General features: G+C 45.6%; 1 protein-coding gene across 1 annotated transcript in view; it reads right to left on the bottom strand.

The window, feature by feature from the left end:
• The window catches only part of LOC138293874 (histo-blood group ABO system transferase 2-like), a 65,018-nt gene extending 49,397 nt beyond the window's left edge, over positions 1-15,621 (bottom strand). The window contains exons 1-2 of the mRNA XM_069233173.1: positions 15,507-15,621; positions 14,863-15,058 (exon numbers count right to left, since the gene is read on the bottom strand). Coding sequence (XP_069089274.1) covers positions 14,863-15,058; positions 15,507-15,621 — 311 coding nt within the window. The remainder of the gene's footprint in view (positions 1-14,862; positions 15,059-15,506) is intronic.
• Positions 15,622-15,985: the final 364 nt, after the last annotated feature.

The raw sequence follows: 15,985 nt of genomic DNA, 5'->3' as shown, positions 1-15,985 counted from the left end.
GTAAATCAGACAATACATCTAATGTACCAGAAACAGCCCATATCATTATACAGATCACTGATTGTCCCCGAGGAAGTACATGCCAATGCAGCCTACACATGTCCTATCAAACCGCACAGCAATACTCTAAAAGATGGGTAACAACTTGAATGACCCATGCATCATTGTTTAGCCATTTGACACGTAAAAGAAATGCTGCAAGTCCTCCACATGTGACAGGCCAACTAATGACTATCTTCTGGATGGCAATCAAGGGCGACAAGATCTGCGAGTTGTAAATGGAATTGCCAGGATAGAATGCAGTTGCTTATCATGAGTGGGTATCCTAGGTTTGGACAAGTGACTTACAGATTTACATGTCTGTGTACTAAACTTGGATCATCAGTCCTAGGTACACTTTTCACAACCCTACGCCTGTGCCGGGGGAGGGGGGGTGGACAAGCAACAAATACTTTCAAACATCAAGGACACCCAGGAAGCTTTGGACAGCTGTACATAGGTTTGGGCAGTCCACCACAGGTAGGGAAGATGTCCAACTAGGATACACCCAAACCTTGGACAATCCTATCCACACTTATGTTTGGAAATGCAGACAATTGTCAACATAATTTCCTACCAGTAACACATGACTTACAACAAGCAGATAGATGCAAGCACACATCTGGCCATGAGCTGCATGCACACCTAGGCCATTGTACTCAAGTGCCTCATACACGTAGCACAACATGTGGAGCTACATGCTGCTAGGAAGTCAAACATACAGTCAAACATGTTCATTAGTGAATAGGAAAGCTGAAGTCTGTGGGTAAGACTTTGGCATCCCTATTCTGTGAGAATCAGGGTCTGACTTGCTGACTAAATCACAAATCTGGCCCTCAGCTACTTTTTCTTAATTTAAGTTTTATCCACAAAAGTCATCCCTATTCACATGGCCGTGCCTACAGGACTGCCCTACAATCGAAAATTATGACTATACGCTAATGATTGCCCAACTCAAAGATGGGAAAAAAATGATACTCCACTTAAGGAACATATCCGATCATTGACCAGTGCATCACACCTTGCTATGTGTCCAACACACAGGAGTCAATCACACAACAGCAGCAAACACAACACAGAACAGGAATATCAACACTTACTGGAGATGTCTGGGTCCGCAAATCCAGTCACCTCTCCGATAGTGTATGGGGCAGGTCCACCTGTAAAGCATGGAAGGGAGATATGTGCTCAATGTCTGTGCACTGTACAACACTTCCAAATACAAATACTATGTGTAAGATTAAATCAGAAAGTCAAGCCTCTCAGACATGATGATACTGCATCCAACATACCACTGCAAACATGTACAGACCGGGAACTACAGTGAGTGATACACACATATCTGCACACATGCAGTGGCCCTAACTATCATGTGGTGGCAAACATGCTCCATCATTTGTTTGTAGACTCATTCATGGAGTGTATTCCTCTCATCATGTGTATCCATGAGAGACATGCAAAGCCACTTTCCTGGAGGACTGCAATACCAGTCACCCAGCTACTGTGACTAAGACCAATGTAAAACACACAGGTACAATGTACAGAGGGCCAGGGACAGTTGTTACCCCTCAATTTGTATCATTTGCTTCATTTTATGTGCCACAGCTATGGTAATTTGAACCAAACATTGAGATAGGAACCCGTGTGCATTACTTTTGGCATCCATCCCTAATTTAATTATTGCACAACAAAGTCCAAATATCAGTCTAAGATGTTACCTGAGGTCAGCTATAATTTGTTACGCATGTGTCAGAATCCAGTTCAGACATGTATCCGAAAAAATTGATGGACACATTATTTCATGAAAATATCTGGATTAAAAACATGTCTTTCCTGGTACACTCTCAGACCATGCATAAAACATATGTTAGAGCTACATTTGCATCATCTATTGACGTGAAGGCAGCACTAATCTACAGGCTCCTGTTGTGTTTTGTAAGTTAGTGCAGCTGTTGCGTCAACAAATGAAGGTAATGTGTAGGAATTATTGCATAACTCACGGCAACTGTATCTTTAACTTGCATTCCACATGTCCAAAAACATTGCCTGCAGCATATGAACAAATCTGCTACTGTCACTACAGAGCATTTAAATGTGCACATTACTCTGAATTGTACTCACCAACAGGGCCACCAATCACAATCCCCAGGTGGTCCAGCAGGTCTTGCTCCCGGGCAACCAGGTCAGCCCAACGGTGTTTCAGCTGGTGGTCATTGCGCGGTATGTTGTAGATTTGCTTGAGATGGTACAGGACCTTTGCCCACCAGAGCCTCCTTGCCTCTGTGTAATACCCCTGTATCACACGCCCACCTGCTTCTATCATTAAGGGTAGGAAGTGGCACACCAGACAAATAAATCCCCCCAGCTCCTCTGCTCCTATCCTGCCAAGACGAGGCCTACCCAACATGCTTGCAAAAAAAGAGAATAAAGGGGTACAGAGGAGAATGAAGGGAAAGTAGGAGAGGGAAATGAAAACAAATTAACAGAACACAGCCCAACTATCCCCAAACTAACACTACCCACAACAGACTCCCAACAGTACAAAGACAAATGTATACACCAGAAATGACTAAAAATACACTTACTCAGGATAGCACAGACACTTAGGAAACACAAAAAGACAATTTAAAGACCACACAGGAGACAAAATCACAAAATGCACAGAGAGACAAGTCAAAACACAGCCACACAGTCAGGAAATATCACAGACTGCAAAGTGAAAGTGAAAGTACACGCACTGTACCAATTCTGTAAACAGGATATCCTATTACATCACTTCCTGCCTCAACTGTGGGCCGTTTTTATTCTTATGCATCAAAATATTATAATGCTTACAGTCTGTGCATCATTTGTTTTTGACGCACATGCTTAGAAATAACCCTGCATCCATATTTTCAAATATGTTTCATACTTAACCAATTTCATGGGGTACAGTGTGGGAATTACCGCTCAGGGCCAACGGATGTATCATGGCAATGAGGGTCATTTTTCGACGCACATGCATCATTTTTTGACGCATGTGCGTCTTTTTTGATGCATTTGCGTCAAAATTTCTGTCTGACTGGGTTTGGGTCATTTCTCATTTGTAATAGTACATGACAGGTGTGACAATACAGAGATAGGCTGATTGCACCTACATTGTGCATTCCGGTGTATGGGCACATGTGACAGATCATACTACTGCGGACCATGATCCTCTAGTTGTTGTACCGGATTTGCACTCCTCACTGACACAATAGATGGCCAAACGTGTGGAATACAAATAGGTATTACCCAGTTTGGGCATGTTTTGCGTCAAAAGAGGATAGCAAGGCTACGCAACTCAATACAGTAACTCAATGCCTATGTGTCAATGTGTGTGAATTGGCTCTTACTAATGTAGTTGTCCCACTGTGTGAACATCACAAGACGCATTTTCTCAAATCTGCTTGTATGCATGTGCAGTCAATGTGTCCAACCATCAGATGCTATTCAGTGTGGAAATTAGAAAAGAAATGTGTTTGTCATACATGTAGCAACAAATGCTGTGTGAACTTCCTAGGTTTTTTGGGACATAAGCATCACCAATGACAAACCATGCATAGGATAGATAGAAGACGGTTGATCATGGCAATGTTCCAAGACTAAGCCATCACATGTCCTGGAATGTTGGATACTACTTCTTAGGCACTTGTTTGTATACTACCCATGAGTCAGGCATTGGATAATGCTATATGGGTACGGTGTTTGTGACACTGAGTCCCAAATACAATCCACAAATGTCATGTCACAACACATTTGGACTCATATAAATGAGCCATGTTTCTCCTGTGGCAGTAGAGGACCAGCAGACCAAGCAGCACTTGTGCACATATTTCCATTGGTTAATTGCACATAGGTGTCCTGTTCAAGTGGGTGGGGCCATGTGTAGCCTGAGTCATTATTGGGGTCCATGTTGTCACAGTTACGTGCAGGTCTAGTCATGAGTCTGTGGAGCCATTTCCTGCATTTACAAAGTATCCTTCACAGCTGAATTGAAGGAAAGCCGAAGAGGAATTGAGAACACACATGGGGATAGTCCAGCTATGGCACTGCAGATGTGTTATGAGACTGACAACAGGGCAACCTTGGTGTGCTGACAAAGTTAATGGATCAGGAATTTCAAACCGGCAGGTTTACTCACAACATTCGTACACAGGGTGGCCTCTAAAATTCCCACTGCAGCCGGGAACACCAGTGCCTCTGTGCTGATTAATCTCACAGCTATTCACCATGCAAGCCCCATCAATATGTTGGGGACAATGTGAATCAGCATTTGGACCGTCAGGGTCCTAACATGTGTTGACATTTCATGCACATTATCTGACATTGTTTGTTGTGCTGGAGGCACCATACCCAATCCATGCATACAGCCATGGTACACTGTCACTATTTGTCACTTATGCATACATGAAACCCATAGAAGGGATGGGTCATGATTAGGCTATTTGAAAACAAGTTCCACCCTGTGATACGATAAGTAAACTGATTATGCTATACAATGTATTTGAGTATTCATTCTAGACCTACCTGACACAATACCCCAGGAGGAGAGTGTGGGCATGGCATGGAAAGCAAATATGAGACAAATGTAGCCACAGGGAACCTTTATAGTAACGCAAAGACAGGAACCAGCGAGGCTAACAGGATGCAGGGTCAATCAGGAACAACAATTTAACAAGGCAAATACACAGTCAGCAGACTGAGACTGGTCAAAGCTGGAATAACACTGTGGAAAATGAAAACTGAGTTTGTCCTGTGTGTTGGAACGTAACACAATAACCCAAGTCCTGTGTTACACAAGTGATTTATGCAGCAATGCATAACAGTGTTATACATAAAATGGCAGCTTCTATGCTGTTCCAGGCAGCTACAAGGGCAGTGCATGTTCAAATGGCTGGTCTGCATGGAGGTGCTCACAGGTGTGTGCAGCTTCAGTCTCTCACAAGTCCTGTAGGTGAGAATCAAGTTCAAAGGGCCAACAGTACCTTTCGCATGGGAAGCAATGTACAGGTGATTACAGGTCCTACAGACTACAAGGCAGTGCATTATTCAACCAGAAGTCCATGCAGACAGAACAATGACTATGGCATACCATACTAAAGAGGGAAGCAAACTGGATTCAGAATGTGAGACTGGGTGTGTGTAGATGAGGGATTATCTGGGTACACACATTCCATTTCCAGGGCACTCTGAAGAAGGGTGGGGGGAGACAGGGAACATGGCAGTGGCAGGACTTAAGACCTGGGCTGGCATGTGCAGGGGAAGTTTTGTGAGCAATGCTAGTCATACCTGGGGCACTCATGCTATCCATTTGCTGCTTATATGGAATTCTTGTCACACATACTCCTTGCAAAGATAGCTGATGTAACACTTACTGATGTCAAGGGTCTGGTCATATCTTCTTGTCACCAATACTATAGCACATCCACTGCCTCATGTATGAGCCATTTTGTTACCTTATTGATTGATGGTGTCTTAGTTGTGTGCCATATTCTGAAATGAACCATGTTGCCAACATGTATGTGTCAAATAGCTGTGCTCCTCTGATATTGCCCTTCAAATGTGAAATGGACAGGATATACATCATTTACAGTGTGTGAAGTTGGGTGTACATTCATACCCATCAAATATGATGTGGATTTTTCTGTATCCTATTCTGTATTTTTTGTAATGCTCCATGGGGCTACACTCTGATTCTGATTGTTAGGGATGTTGTTATGCAAAAATGATTACCCAGACCATGATATAGTGAATAGTATAGGTGTTTATTGACATATGGTAAGCCAGTGGTGATGGATGAGTAGAGTTAAAAGAAATGTTGTACAATATGTTGTCTCCGACACAATCCTGCATCTGTGTTTGGATGGTCCCCCTCATTTTGATGGACAGCATCCTCCTCTTCCTCCTCTTCATGCATTTGTGGGTCAGGTTCATTAAGGGAAATGTTCCTTCTTACACATATGTTGTGCCGGATGGCACAGGTCAAAATTATTTTGCACACCTTTTCAGGTGAGCATAGGAGGCTGCCTCCGGTGATGTCGAGGCACCTGCATCTTGACTTCAGGATTCCAACGGTCCTCTCGACTATGGTGCGTGTCCTCCGATGTGCCCCCTTATAGGTACGCTCTGATGCTGTGCTTGGGTTTGCAAATGGGGTCATGATCCATGGCTGGATCCCATACCCCTGATCAGCTGAAAGAGAAAATGAGTGAGAACATGTTGATGTTGCTTGCACCATGATTATCACTTTGCATGGTAGTTTTTCTCGTGTGTTGTCTGTGACTCATCTGTGTTTGTGTTATTGTGTGGAATCCTAGGCTTCTAAGATGTACTATCAGCATTGGGTTGTTTCCTTATCTGACCGGGTGTTTGGTTGATTGACCGGATGTCAGAAGTATTTTTGTAGAGTTTCAGTGCATTGTGTAGTCCCTTGCATTATGTCATGTGAAAGGGGTGTCCATGTGTCTTAACTGAGGGTGACAGGATACTTCCATACACAGAATCAATCCCACAGTGGTGGTAACACGGTTGCATCTATGTACCCTGGACATCCGATCCAATTTCACATATGCAATAGAATTAGTTATACATCAGCGAGACCCTTAGATTTGGCTAGGTGACAATGTACAACACATCTCCATACGTTGTCAGCACTGACGTGTTGACAATTGACTATGCCCAAATTTCACATGTGTGAAATTCTCGGCAGACCTATTTCTCTGCCCTTGCCAAGTCGACTCCGGTTCTAAAGTGTACCTATACTACTGAACATGTTCTAGTTCAGCTGGCTAACTTGGTTGTGAGGTTGTCATTTGGAGTGTCAGAAGGTCCGTATGCCTGTCCATCTGTTGTGTGTGTGTGAAATTGTCTCAATCCGTATGTGTAGGAATGTGCACTTTCAATATTATCACATCAATATGTGTTCTTCGCACAGTCCACTTGCTTATTGGTAGTGGGCAATGTGAGAGCAGGAGTAATGTGAGATATTGGTACAGCCTCAATGATTCCATGTCACCTTCATTGTAGTCATCATCATGCTATGTGTGTCATGGTGTTTGACCTGCAGCAAAACACATTACACACCCCTTACACAGTAAGTATTGGTTGAACGGGTGGTTGATTGAGTGTTATTGATGTGATATTGAAAGATTAATCTTCCAAGTTGTACTGCCAGTTGAGGCCATGTCATTGTCATTGTGTTGTTTTAAATTGTTCCCTTGTGTCTGTGGAGTGGCATCTGTTGTTATTTGGTTCTGTCAGTTGTCCATAGGTGTGTATCCAAATGGGTGAGGATATCACACATGCCGAGCAGTGACTCAACCTCATTGTCTTCCTGGCCACGTGTCAATGTAGTGGTGTATGTGTTGTGTGTCCAACAGGGTTGCAGTGCTGTGTGTGTATATAAGTAGGTTTCTGTACTTACCAACAAGTAGTCCATTTCCATATTGTCCATCCTGGAAGTGTTGATTGATGGTGCAGTGGCGGAAGATGAATGAATCATGTACACTCCCAGGATACTTTGCCACGATGTTGGTGATAAATCCCCGGTGATCGACAATGGCCTGCACATTGATGGAGTGTGTGTGCTTCTTGTTGCGGTATAGATGTTCGGTTGCAGCAGGTGGCACAAGGCGTACATGTGTGCAGTCAATGGAACCAAGCACGTGTGGGAAGCCGTTGATTTGATAGAAGCCCTCTTTGGTCTCCTGCTGCTTCTGATGTGTGTCGGGGAAGCTGATGTGGCGGGATGTGAAGGAGATGATGGCATCCAGTACCTTAGGTAGGAAGGCAGAGAATGAGGGCTGTGAGATCCCAGCAACCAGGGCACCAGTGGTTTAAAAGGAGCCACTTGCCAACATGTGGAGTACAGCTAGCAGCTTGGTTTCTGGTGGAATGGTGTGGGGTTTCTGCAAGCTGGGTGCCAATTGTGGCTCAATGTTGCGCAGCAGCTGCTGAATGGCTTGCCAGTTGAGCCTGTATCTCTGGATGATGTCTTGTTGGCGGAGTCCCAGAAGGGTTGTCCTGGTGCGGAATATCCTCTCCTGCCTTCTGCGTTGCACTTGGGGTCCCTGCTGGTGTTGTAGAAGCTGCTGTTGTTGGGCCTGTGCTGTGCGTCTGCGTGCATGCTGGATGAAAAGCACCTCCATGTCTTCCTTTTGGAGCTCTGCTGTTGCTTCTGTGTGTTTTCCTTAAGTACTGGTGTGTTTGCCTCATTTTAACACCTGCCCTGACACAGGCGTTATTTTTTTACGCAAATCGGGCTGTGCGTCATTTTCCGCCTCCGCCTCCCAGCCGTGCAGGATTTTTGCGCGGTTGGATAAATATGGCGCACGGGTGTTTATGTCATTTTTTGGATGGGAACGCCTACCTTGCATGCCATTAATGCAAGGCGGTTTCCCGCATCCAGAAAATGACGCACACAATGGAATTTTGGCATTCGCGGGCTCGGGTGTGAATGTATGTGTTTGTGTAAGCATGTGTGTGTCTGTGTGTGTGAAAGTGAAGGTCAAAGGGCGTTTGACGTCACTTCTGCTACCCCTGGCATTTTGGTGAACTGATGTACATCTAGCCAAGCCTCTTTCCTCTTTCACCTCCTTTCCCTCCCCTACCACCTCTACCCCATCCCTCACTACTCATCACACACAGAGGTCCATGGATCATTTTAGCATGGCTCAGAGCAGGTGGTAAATATATGCATTAAACTCTAGGTAATTGGGAATTCTATGTGGTTTTACGTCCCGAAAAATCGGTCCCACATGGTAATTCTCTATTCCATGCAATTTAACGCATCAGTGAACAGTTCTGGGGTGGATATAACGGCACGGTAACTGTGACACCCCCAGTACATCCCACTCTGAATGAGGCTAGAGTCAAAAATTAAATCAGCCAAAGATTTTCATCTTGGAAGTCACAAGAGATAGAACCAACATGTACAAATATCATATAACCTAAGAAGTCAAGTTATATAATAGTTGAAATAAACCACGTTTACAGGAATAAAACAACAATATACCATTATTCACCAAAAGTGGAATAAAAAAAAAAAATGCGAAGTTCACACCCTCATAGCTTCATGAACAAACGTGCTTTCAGGCTTCCCCGGAACCAATCGCATGCACCCTGAAGTTTCTTGCCTTAGGGCTTTGGTGATGCCCACACGGCTGAGGAATGCAGGCCTTCCCACACATAAACAATAATTTCTGTCATTTTGCTTTTTCTATGTGTGCGGCAGAATGCAGCACGCATAGAAAAAGCAAAAAACAAGGAGTAATAAAAGTATTCCTCCTCGTTGCGCCCTGCTAATGCCACCCCTAGGGGTGGCGTTAGATTTTGGCACTGCCTCAGGTTTACGAGATTTCATAAATCTGAGGCAGCGTCAAAATGCAATGGGTGTTGCTGTGGCAAGCCCACAGCAACACCCATTGCACGTCCCTTCCACGCACAGTGCTGTGTGGGAAGGGGACGTATTTACGAGGTGGAGTAAGTGGCTTAACTCCACCTTGTAAATACGGCACTGTGCTTAGCGCCACAGGAGTGTCAGTTAGCGCCACAGGAACGTCACTAAAAGTGACACTCCTGTGGTGCTAGGGGCCTATAAATACAGCCCATAGTCTGCTCTTACTTGGACCTGAGTGAACACGCTTGATGCAGGCTTTGGCCTGAGGATTTCTTTTGGGGAATTCACAGCAGGAAGGCCCGCACTACTTAGCACACAAAAGAGGCAATGTATTTTGGAAAAGCCCCAAAAAATGTTTCAAAACATGGAAGCAAGAGGGGAACATGAACAGAGCTTATGCCTGCAGGGCATAATTTATAAAACAGTTAACCGCAGGATCCCAAAGCTCAGTATTCCTCCACAAAGCCTTGTTCCTTATTGTAACCCAGTCATTGTTTCTATACACAGCCCCAAAGTAGACCACACAGATTTGTATTGTTGAGTGTTCAGCACAGTGTTAAAATCTAATCGCTGACTCCCAGTCCCGAACACCAAGCCAGGCCAACCGGGAATACATCAATATCTGGTGCTTGCTGTTCTCAATTCAACCTATAGCCTCCTTGTAATTCTTGAGTTGCTGCACCCGTGCGACACGGAGTGATTAAAAGCCAGCCAGGGGTGGCTCCTCCATAAGGGCAGAGGAGCATTGCCCCGCCAGCAGCAACAACTGCAAAACGTTTCCGCAAAAAGGATAATAAACTTTGTTTATTATCATATTTGGGGAAAAGGGGTGGCGCCACGGGGTGACAAGCAATGAGGGGGAGTGCTCAGCACTCCCGCTCAGAGCGCATGTATGTTCGGGTGGCCGTCTCGGACCGGCCAAACACACATGCGCACAGGCTGACGCTGCTCTGGGCAGGCTGGAAGCCTGTGCCTGCAGGAAGAGGTGAGGAACAGCGTGGTTCTTGTGGCGGCAGCCCAGTAAGTTTGTTTTATTTTTTTCATTTTTAATTGAATTCCCCGCCTCCTCCATCCCCCTGCGTGCCAGCCCCGCCCCTTCACTGTCGCGTGAGCCGCGACTGAAGCCGACCCCCAGTTGTCAGGATGCCAACTGTCCTTTAACAGATAAAGGTGTTGCTTTTTTCTCAGGACCCCCTATGGCCTGAGGACATCAAGTTTGCAGCTCCATCTCCATTGCACATTTTGCATTAGGATCGCCCTATAACTCTGCTTGTGACACTGAAAAACAGAAAGATTACTTAATAGCTTCTTGCTCTCAAAGCTGGGCAGTTGGGTGGTTTTCACTGCAGCCGTGCAGGAGGAAAGCAGGCGAGCAGCTGCTGTGAGCCCTATTAAATAGCTCCTATCCCAAATCTCATGACACCAACCAGGTGGGACTAGTGCAGTGTTCCCCCACCGGCCGACATGTCTTTGTGGTGGTCACAGAAGACATACTTCATCTGCTGATGGGAAACACTAAGAGGCTGTCCAACTATTGCCACTCTTTGAGCGACTTGGCCAGCCACCTTTCTTATAAGCCCTTTTCAGCACAGCTGAATGTCAGGGTTGCTAAATACCAAGGCTGCCTACTCTTGATTTCACCAGGTGCTCATTTGTTCCACCACCTTACGCTCCCAGTCTCTTTATGTATTTCAAGATATTTTTCATCTGCATTTGTCAGTTTCCATTCTCTCTCTTCCGTCTCTTTTGTGTTTTTTCTGCCTTTCTCTCTCACTTGCTCTGAGAAAGTCTTATGAAAAAATGGGAGGGTTTAACCTGGAGTTTGCCTCAAACAGTACATTTTTAGGTTGAGCATGTAATCGCTTTCCGACCTGTTGTTATCTATCTCTGGGCTTTTAAGCACACCCATCTCACGCCCGTCACTTCCACTTGTTCGTGGGCTTGCCTTTTAAAAATCCCTATTTGTCATTGGTAAATGCTTTACGTTTGTCTCGCCTTGGGGCGGTTTAGTTATGGCCTTGCAGACTGACCCTGTTACATGGATAATTGCACGATTGCCAATATACTTCAGCGTGGGCAAACTATTTTTTTCTTTTGTCTCTCCCCTTCGTGCTTCATGGCAGCCATGGCGCTCACAGCACCAACCGTGCGAACTCCATCGGCGGTATTGGAGCAATGTCACATTGTTCACACTATTCCCTAATCAGAGTTATTTCTTTTGGCTCGCCCCTTCATGCTCCATAGTTTTCCCTAAAACACTTGTAATTGATAAACGCTTTACTAAAAAACACAGAAATTTGCAATGTAGCTCTCCTGGGACAGCAGGAGAGCCAATACTACAATATTCACAAAACTCTGGAAAACTTGCCCTATAATGCTTTGCAAGCATTCTTATTCAAAACATTTTTGCCCGTAACTCAGCCTGTGGTGGTCCTAGGACAATGGGAATCACCACCAAAAGGTTCATCACAACACCCTCTTTCTGTTTAAGTCTTCTCTGGGCCCCCACACTAGTTTAATAACCCCTCCCACCATTCAGTGGGGTTTTTAAAGCTCTCTTACGACTGGAACTTTTATTTTACAGCTGGGAGTAGTTTTTACTCTAAGGCCTTTAGTATTGCAGTAGGCATGCTAGGCCTGAAAATGTGTATGGCACTAAAGGGCTTCTTTACAAGAAACTGGTGCATCAGTGCTGATGCCCCGGTTTTCTTGCATTGCCCCTGCCCCACCTAACGACACCATGGGTGTGTCATATTTACGATACAGTGCACCATGGTGGTTGTTAGGACAATAGCCTTAGAACTTTTTATGCTATTGTGGTGCTTTGCTGCACTAGTGACAGAAATGTTGACACTATTCCAGCAAAGTGCAAAGAGGACCATAGGTTTCTGTGGGTGTGTCATTTTAATGCCTGCTTTGAGCAGGTGTTAAAAATGATGCCAAAAATGGTGAGGTGAAACCTCGTCAATTTCACTACACCATTTTTGCGGGCCTCCTAGTGCCGGAATGCCCCCCTTCAGTACATTATACCTGGCACAGGCATAATGTGGGGCAAGGGGGGTTCAAAGTGATGCAATGCGACCATTGGCCACTTTGTAAATACGGCACTGCAAAAAGCCTTCCTAATGCCACATTAGCATAAAATAATGACACTAATGTGACACACAAAGGTGCTAGTGGCTTGTAAATATGCCCCTATGTTTTCTAGGGGCTAAATGTATGGTTGCACTACATTACTTTCTGCCATTCTGTTTGCATCTGGTTATGCCTTCTAGGGGCTAATTATATGGTTACATGACCATGTTTCTTATAAATGCTATTTTTATTGTGGTGCCCTCTGGAGGCTGTTCTGAGCATTACAGTCAACATACTACAATATTAGCTGCACCTGGTCTTCCCATAATGCTTTGCAAGGCATTCTTTTACAAAATATTTTTGCTCATAATTTATCCTGTGGTGTTCCTAGGACAATGGAACCACATTCAAAACATTCAGCATGATGCGCTCTTTCTGTCTAGATCATCCCTGGGTCCCCACACTAGGTTAGTGGGAACCCTAAAATACTAACCCCTCCCACCATGCAGTGCCTTTTTCATTTCTGTTATGGCTGGAACTTTTGTTTTACAGCTGAGAGTAGAAATAAATTAGGATGCTAAATGGCAACATTTTCATTTTTGGTAGCAGATGAAAGTGCTTTAGTTATATGTAGGACCACTGGAATTATATGTCAGGAAAAGACGAAATTATGAGGCAGTGTTGACCAATTTATGTGGCAAGAAAAGTCCAGTTATGAATTTATAATGCCAATAGCTCTAACTCAAGCAAATACGAGACCCATTGAATTGCAAATGCTTATTTTTATTTTGGTGCTTATATTCTGTCCTTAGCCGATGCTGTTCGAGTCCCTCCCATTAACAAGTTTTAAAGTAAAGAGAAAAAACCCCAGTAAAGAGCAAAAATGCAGAGATGGCAAAGAGATAACCTTTAACTGTGCCCCAAGCAGAGCCCTTGTGGGCCATAGATAGAGCAAACAAGAGAGCCTTCCATAAAGTTGCAGAAACAGGGGTCAGCATTGTTGGAAGCACACTATGACACAAACTTACCCTAACAGCAGGCCTATACCGACCTGGAGGAGGGATTCCTGGCTGCCAGAATAACCTCACAGACTTCGGGAGGAAGGTTGAAAGCAGTCAACTGTCACTGCTCAATTTCCACGCATGTAGATGGAGGGTGCACAGGTTCGGGTGCATAACCCTTCCTTGTTGCTGCAACAGAATATTCTCCCAAAGAGGCAGTCTGACTGGAAAACCAATGGTCATGCTCAACAGTTCAGGATACCAGACTCTCTGTGCCCAGTCTGGAGACAGAAGAATGACTTGAGCCGAGTCATGCAGGAGTGGTATTGGCAGAGAGACATCCAGAAGGCCAGATCTGCACTTAAGACAAAAAGCATCTCTGTGCGAGACTCATCTTGGAAACTCCAGCACATGGAACTGCAAACATTGCCTGTTCTTGACAATGGCGCACTGGTGTAACCAAGGATCGCCCCACTGCTGAAAGAGACCTAACACCAGCTCTGGGTGGAGATGCCATTTGTCATCCGCCAAGTATCTTCGGCTGAGTTTGTCTGCTTTGGCGTTCAGAGAGCCCAACAGATGCTGCACCACCATGGAAACGCCCTGACATTCCAGTCATGTCCAGAGGAGCAAAGTCTCTTGACACAGGGTCCATGGCCACAGCCGGCCCTGTTTGTTGCAGCACCAAATGGAGGTGGTGTTGTCTGTGAACACCTGCACCAGCTTTCCCTTGATCAAAGGAAAAAAGGCTTTTAATGCCAAGCGAATCACCTGAAGAGCCAACAGATACATGTGAAGCTTGGACTCTGCTGGTGACCCAAATGGCCACCCCAGCCCAGGACTGATGCATGCGTAACCACTATTAGATTTGATTAGGTAAGGGAGAGCATTCTGTCACCGACAAAATTGTGGTTTGTTAGCCACCACTGCAGGTCTTTTGCAGTTTCCTCAGAGATATGGACCATGTCAGAGAGATTCCCATGATGCTACATCCACTGAGCCTTCAGGTCCCACTGCAGAGCCCACACATGCCAGCTGGCATGCATCACCAGCAGGGTTCAGGAGGCCCCACAGCCGCAGAGTCAGTCTCACCGAATTCCAGGATACAAACATTGATATCATAGTCCAAATTTCGTGGACTTACTGCTCAGTAGGATAGGCCCAAAACTGCACCGTGTCCAGAATAGCTTTGACAAAAGAGGGCATCTGAGAGGGTTTCAGGTATGACTTCAGCATGTTGATAGTGAACCCCAGCTAGTGCAGAAGTTCACAGTAGTCTGAAGGTGGGTGACAACCAGTTCTTGAGGTAGACTGACTGAAATCCCCGACCTCCGCAAATGAGCTGCAATCACCACCATCACCTTGGTAAACACCCAAAGGGCACTGGTCAGGCTGAAAGGTAGCACAGCAAACTGAAAGTGCTCACGGCCCACTGTGAATTGCAGAAAGGGTCTGTGGGCCAGCAGCGCGGGGATGGGGTAATATGCATCCTTCAATTCCACCGCTCCCATCCAGTCTTCCGGGTCTAAGCAGACAAAACTTGGGTGAGTATGAGCATTTCAAACTTCTCCTTCTTCAAGAAGAGGTTGAGAAGGCACAGATCCAGGATAGGACAAAGTCCTCCACCCTTCTTTGGCACCAGAAAGTAGCAAGAATAAGAACCACAGCCTACTTCTGATGCAGGCACTTTCTCTACGGCTCCCTTGGCCAAGAGAGCCTGCACTTCTTGATTGAGCAAGAAGAGAAGGTCCTCTGTCAGCCGACCGTAAGTGGAAGGCATAGGTGGTGGGGCTGTCACAAAGGAGAGGGAGTAGTCCCTTTGGTCTATCTGGAATACCCAAAGGTCTGATGTTACTTACCACCACTGGGGGAGGTGATGTATATCAGTCTCCCACTGGGTGTCCATGATGGTCTAAGGGCATACTAAAGAGGCTTGAAGGCAGCAGGCTGCCTGAGGTGGGTGGTGAACTTACCTGACTGCTTGCTACTTCTCCCCTGTGGACCTGCGCTCTCAGCCACAAAAAGGCTAGGAAGCCTGCTGGCTGTGGTCACTGAGAAGGTATGGGTGCAGATGGAGACCCCTTCCATAGCCACGAAAGTAGCGGAAGGCAGATTGGGGTTAACGAATGGCCATAGACAAGCCCAAGGACCTGGCCGTGGACCTGCTGTCCTTGAAGTGCTCCAGCTCTGAATTCCCCTTGTCTCTAAAGAGGCGAGAGCCATCAAAGGGCATGCCCCTGAGGGAAGCCTGGACATTCCTTCAAAAATCTGAATTTCGTAGCTAGAAGTGGCGCCGCAAGGCCACCGATTATGAAATCGCTCTACACAGCAAGTCTGTTGAGTCAAGTCGACATCTGATGGAGAACTTTGCTGCATCTCTCCCACCGGCAAGAGCCTGGGAGAGTGTGGCACGGGCTTCCTCTGGGACCATAGGCAGCACTTGCTCAACTGA

The sequence above is a fragment of the Pleurodeles waltl genome, chromosome 4_2, assembly GCF_031143425.1.
Source record: "Pleurodeles waltl isolate 20211129_DDA chromosome 4_2, aPleWal1.hap1.20221129, whole genome shotgun sequence".
NCBI lineage: Eukaryota > Metazoa > Chordata > Amphibia > Caudata > Salamandridae > Pleurodeles > Pleurodeles waltl.
Note: the sequence above shows the minus strand (reverse complement) of the source record. Positions and strands in the feature narration are given on the sequence as shown.